This window comes from Capricornis sumatraensis, chromosome 20, assembly GCF_032405125.1.
Source record: "Capricornis sumatraensis isolate serow.1 chromosome 20, serow.2, whole genome shotgun sequence".
Taxonomy (NCBI): domain Eukaryota; kingdom Metazoa; phylum Chordata; class Mammalia; order Artiodactyla; family Bovidae; genus Capricornis; species Capricornis sumatraensis.
The window spans coordinates 19,089,280-19,095,279 of record NC_091088.1 but is presented as its reverse complement, the minus strand read 5'-3'; the positions used below and the strand labels follow the sequence as shown (position 1 = coordinate 19,095,279).

Genomic DNA, 6,000 nt, shown 5'->3' with positions numbered 1-6,000 from the left:
AAGTAAGCCAACTAAGTCACTGTGCACGGGGCTCAGCATTGTTGAACAAACACGGCGGAGCGACAGGCGCCGCGTACCTGGTACAGCTGAAGGGGGAAGGGGAAGGAACGCGGCCTCGCTGCTTCTAGGCGGACACCACCCCGAGCCGGAGGTCCCCAGGCCGGTTTGTATAAGCGGACCATGAAGGACTACGGAGCAGCCATCCCCAGGCGCAGGCCCCACCACCCGCCCGGAAAGGCGCGCGAGGCGAACCGGAAGTGACGCGCTCTCTGCGCGCCCCATACGTATTTCCTGCGCGCCGCGAGCCGCGCGCCGCTAGAATCCCACAGGCGGTTCAGAAGCCTCCCTGGACCCGGCGCGATGGGCAAAAAGGGCAAGAAAGAGAAGAAGGGCCGCGGGGCGGAGAAGACGGCCGCTAAGATGGAGAAGAAAGTGTCCAAGCGCTCGCGGAAGGAGGAGGTGAGCGGGCCCGGGGGGCGGGCAAGCTTCTTTCGTCCGGGGTCGCGGGCGTATCCGGGCCCCCACTGTGAGGGGTGCTGGCAGCGGCCGGGCTGAGCCGGAGCACCTCTGCAAGCCTCAGTCCTCGGCTTTAAACGGGGCACGTGACCCCCAGGGCAGCCCTGAGCAGTGAGCATCGGTGGAGTGAGTGGGACTGTGGGAAATTCCATAACAGTTGATGGCGACCAGGGGTCTTTCTCTGTGTCTGTCCCTGTCTCCCTCTGTCTCTCCCTTCCTCTCGCTCCCTCCCTCTTTTTTCTCTTACCCTCTTTGTTTTTCCACATCTTTAGCAGGGTCTGCAGATGGGTCAGTGCTAAACTTAGAGGCGAGCGCTCTGTTCCTAATTGACTGTTGCTCAGGGACTCCCTCGGAGAAGGCAATGGCACCCCACTCCAGTACTCCTGCCTGGAAAATCCCATGGACGGAGGAGCCTGGAAGGCTGCAGTCCATGGGGTCGCTGAGGGTCGGACATGACTGAGCGACTTCACTTTCGCTTTTCACTTTCATGCATTGGAAAAGAAAATGGCAACCCACTCCAGTGTTCTTGCCTGGAGAATCCCAGGGACAGGGGATCCTGGTGGGCTGCCGAATATGGGGTCAGACACGACTGAAGTGACTTAGCAGCAGCAGCAGGAGCAGGGACTCCCTAACCCCGGACAGTTTATAATGGTTAACGAGTGTTTGCTGTCTCCAGGCTTTGTGCTCTCTGGGCTTTCTCACAGCCAGTTGAGTTAGGTAGCTTTGGCATCTCCACCTGACAGTCAGGAAATCAGAAGCTAACAGGTTACGCAGGTCGGCTGTGAGGTGGCCGGGAGCTGAAATTTGACCAGACATCTCACATCCAGAGCTCTTGACCACATACCCTTGTCCCTTTTCTTCCTAAGGCATTCGTGTGTCCATTTCGTCATCTGTCAAATAATGAGGTTGGGCTCTTTTCTCTCTCCATCTCCCATCATTTTTCAGCTAGGGTGGGGGCAGGTGGCTAAGCCAGCGGTCTTTAGGGACAACTTAAGAGTTCTGCTCTGCACAGAACTCATGTCTCAGATACCTGGTGACATCTGCACACAGGTGGCAGTCACACAGATTGATTCCTTCCCTTCTGCATGGTCCTGCTGAAGCCCCATTTCTTCACCCTGCCTGGGCACCCTGCATCTCCTGGGCTCTGCCTCCTCAGCAGCTCACTCCCCAAAGGCTTGCAGGGAAGGTTTTGAAAGACAGGGTGAGGGAAGGGGCTGTCACAGCATCAGCTCGTGGACATTCTTCTGGTTGGTTGATGGTGAAGTAGTTGGAAATCAACGTCCTTAACCTTCTGATTACAGCTGGTCTGGAGTCTCCATCCTTGTGGGCAGCATGCGGTTAACTTCTTCCATCTGGTAGGGGTTTCAGTATCTGCAAAACAGCTCAACGGACATAGCTCAGAATATTATCTGTAGGCCTTGGAGAGGAACTAAAAGTCCTGACTTTAAGGCTAAGTTACTTTTATTTTGTCTTGCTTGACTCTTTTCTGCAATTTCCCACTCTTCTGATTAAATTTATTCTTTGGAACTCGAGAAGGCCTGGGACGCTAAAGTTTTTACAGACAAGAGGTAGGCGGGGGACATGGCGGGGGTGTGCGCTGGGGTGGGATGGGGTGGTTCTGTCCCAGGAAGACCCCAAAGACCCCGAAGTCTTGGTTAGAAGACGGCAGGGCCTGTGCTTCTAACGAAGGGGGCGACCAGGCCTGCTCCCAACCAGAGACATCAGGGTCGCTCCTGCTCTCGAGTGACAGGGTGTTGAGTTTTTCCTGCTGCCCTCGCCCGGTGTGCATCAGTGCCATGACTGATGCTCGCCCCATGACTGACACAGCAGCTCTCCCTCCAGGCCTGCTTGTTGCAACCACGCCTCCCTCCCACCTTGATCCCGTCTTCCCTTCCGCCTTAAGGAAGGTGATGACACTGGACTGGAACCTGAGTTCATCAAGGTTCCAGTAGTCCCTCGTTCACCTGTCCCTTCCTGGAAAGACCCAGTGGTTCAGTAACTTGTCTTTAGTGCCTAAAGGAGCGTGTTTTGCACTTGGGACTTGGAGTCAGCAGGTCAGCTGTTACACAGAAGTAATAGGATGACAGGTGTTTCTGTGGACTCTTGTGAGGGTGCAAATTAGTAGAGTCAGTTGGGTCTTAAATTATCAGTACATACAAGAATGGCAGATAAAACATAGCAGTTGCACACATAAAGATTTAGCTTGGAAAAATTACCCCCAGCTCTGCAAAGACAGGTCCTCCAGCAGCCATGGTAGTAGTGCTTATAAAGTTTTGGAGTTGAGTCAGATGTTCAGCAGCAGCGGAATGGGTGGAGAAGCCGTGTGGCGCTGCCACCGTGACAGCAAACAGACTTGGGGCATCAGGCTGCTCTTTCAGCAGGGTAAAGCAAAGAAGCAAGTTGCAAGGGAATATTCAGTGTAATGACATTTACATGGAATTGGAAAACTTGAGACAGTAATGTACAGAGCTTAGGGATACATTAATGGATAGTGAAAGTATCTAGAGAGATACCTGAGAGTCAGGAGCCCCCAGTTCCAGACAGCGGCTGCTTCTGGGAGGTGAAGGGGGTACAGTGGGGGAGGGGGGTTGCCGGTGGCTGTTCAAGCCCAGGGCAAGTGATGTTCTGCTGAAAGAAGCCAAGAGGGAGCCTGGGCAACTGGAGAGTGAGGAGGTGGGGTGAGACATGAGGTGGGCGAAGGAGGAAGAATGGCCTGGAAGTATATGTAGGTGCAGAAAGGACGCCTCACCGACTTTGAGGCCCTGCAGAGTGTGGAAGCTGAGGGAGAGCTGGCGTGAGGTGAAATGGGGAGGAACGATGGGGGACAGATGCCAGGTGTCAGCATGAGCCAGGGGCTAGGATGAGCATTGATGGGCAGGTGGGAGACTTTCCCGTGACAGGCGGGTCAGCATCCCTGTGGGCTGGGGGACACTAGTGTAAATGCAGGGACTGGGGGTGGGAAGTCTGAGTTCCAGCACTGCCCAGGCGTGCACAGAAATAGGCACCTTAACCTCTAAGTCTGTAGTTGTAACAGTGGAGATGTTCTTACACAGGTTGGTTGCAGCTGGTAGTTGACGAGCCCCCCACAGTGTGCAGGCACATGTCAGTAAGCAGACTGACATGTCTGGGTCACTTGGAACTTACATTTTGTTATGTTGGTAGAAGATGGAAACTAAATAAATGAACTTAGAAATGTCAGACCCTGCTCTGTGGACAACAGAGCAGGCTGGTGTGGTGGCCCGGGCCTCGGTTTCAGCGGTGATTGAAGGTGTTGGTGTGAAATTGGGTGGGCTTGTCTGAGAAGCAGGCCTTTGGTGGGTGTGGGGAGTGAGGGTTTGGACTGAGATGGCGCGTGCCGTGTGCCGGAAGCTCAGGTGCTGAGTGTTTGTGCTTGTGTCAGGTTCTGTGGCTTTTAAGTGGAAGGAACAAGGTCTAATCCGGTCAGGTCAGGGAGAGCGGACCCAGGCATTTGGCCATGTGTAACTGCTTGTCTGTCTGCAGGAGGACCTGGAAGCCCTCATAGCCCACTTCCAGACTCTCGATGCCAGAAAGACTCAGGTCGTGGAAACACCCTGCTCACCGCCTTCCCCACGGTAAGCAAGCTACAGGGTAGCTCCTGATAGTTTTCTGGTAGAAACTGGAAAGCTGCTTGAAACAGGCACCATGTTTTCATCAGTAAGTGGGCACTTGGGCATTTCCGTCATTAGAAGCTACTAGATGAGCTCCTACAAGACAAGACGCTTTTTTCACCTCTGCCTCTGACGAGCGGGAGGGAGGCAGTCCAGCTCTGTTGTCACACTGAAACACGGAGAAGAGGTCCGCCGGCCCTGCTGCTCATCGGGGAGGCTATGTGGGTTTGAAACTCCAGCTGGTGACAATCTGTGTGTGAGGGTTTTTTTTTAAACAATGTTTTATTAGTTTCTGCCACACAGCAAAGTGCCTCAGTTGTACATGCATACATTTATGTTGTTGTTGTTTAGTTGCTAAGTCATGTCCAACCCTTTGTGACCCCAGGGACTGTAGCCTGCCAGGCTCCTCTGTTCATGGGATTTCCCAGGCCAGAGCAAGAGTACTAGAGTGGGTTGCCGTTTCCTTCTCCATGTGTCTTAAGTTTTTAAAGGCTCCTCAGACGTACAAAAGTTAAAAAATCACGATGCTTTTCACTGTGCTCATTCATAGCGCTTCTATGTTCTCATGTGGAAAGCATGACCATTAAACATAAAACTGTAAGCCATTTCAGATGGGTTTGTAGTTTATGTGAGGAGCTCCAGTGTCTTGTAGGATTTCAGACCCAGTGGAAGGAGGAGGAAGGAGCAGGCTGTGGTCTTTCCCTGGCTCCTGATCCCTTCGTTCTTGCCTCCTCAGCTCTTGAATGCCCGCAGTCCTCTGGTTGGATGCAGGACCCAGGGCTCCGTCATTCTCATCCCTGCTCTGGGCAGAGCATGGCCAGGACACAGAGCACCTCGAGCTAGGAGCCTGGGAGGCCAAGTGACCCTGGCGAGGAGATGCATGCCCTTCAGAGATGGGGAAATGCCTAACCTCCCCAGCATCCAGGGCTGCCTTGTTAAGCTGAGAAATGATTTGCTTTATTTCCTTCAGGCCTGAGTGGAGGCCTTTGCCCAGCACATCAGGGAGGTGGTGGAGTGTCCCCTCTGCCTCAGTGGGGTGCAGGGCATGGCCTGAATCCCACGACCTCGCCCTGGCATGTGGTCTTTACCTTTCAGGGTCAGGAGCAGTGTGCTCACTCCTGAGCGGACACCAGGGGCTTTCCCTAGGCTCCCAGAGGTTCCTCCTGTCCTTCAGTTCATAAATTCCCCTGGGAGTCACGCTTTATTTTCATTTTATTCGTCATGTTATCTTTGGGTCAAGCCTAAGGGTCACATGTGGTAGGTGGACATGTTCATCTGAATTGTTAAAGCAGATAAATCCATGAGATCGTGAAGGCTTTACCTGTGCAGAACCCCTGAGAGAACTCACTTTGAATGTGGGTTGATTTGGTTGGATTTTTTTTGGATGACATTTGCCTTAAAGTATGTTGCCCTAAAAGTCAGGTGTAATGTTCCAGTATAATTTGAAACCTTGGCAGTGCCCTAGGTCACCAGGTCACTGGGCAGCCTCCTGAAGGAAAAGGACAGGTGTTAGAGCTGAGATCTGCTGGGACACAGACCTTTCAGGGGTCACCTCAGTACCGTCTCACTTCTTACCACTCCATCAAATTACAGGAAAAATCCATGAAAATCACCAAGTTTAAGTGTGTATATCCCGACGTCTTTGCTCAGAGATAATTTAATGGGAGCGTGAGGGTGAGGTGCTCGTTTGTATTGGAGACCAGGGTGCACTATTGTGACTTGAGGTTTTGACTACAGAGTTTCTCAGCCTATAGAATGTCTCTGTGTATAATAAATCCCCAGTTAACAACAACAACAAAAAAACAGTTTTCCCTTTCCCTTTGAGAAGCATCATTTGGCATTGATATGGTAGAGG

The 6,000-nt window shown here is 52.6% G+C and overlaps 1 protein-coding gene across 1 annotated transcript in view; it reads left to right on the top strand.

Annotated features, from left to right (window-relative positions):
• Positions 1-335: 335 nt before the first annotated feature.
• The window catches only part of KLHDC4 (kelch domain containing 4), a 31,623-nt gene continuing 25,958 nt past the window's right edge, over positions 336-6,000 (top strand). Inside the window, exons 1-2 of the mRNA XM_068992600.1 lie at positions 336-459; positions 4,018-4,109. Of these exons, the coding sequence (XP_068848701.1) occupies positions 361-459; positions 4,018-4,109 (191 nt within the window). The 5' untranslated portion in view covers positions 336-360. The remainder of the gene's footprint in view (positions 460-4,017; positions 4,110-6,000) is intronic.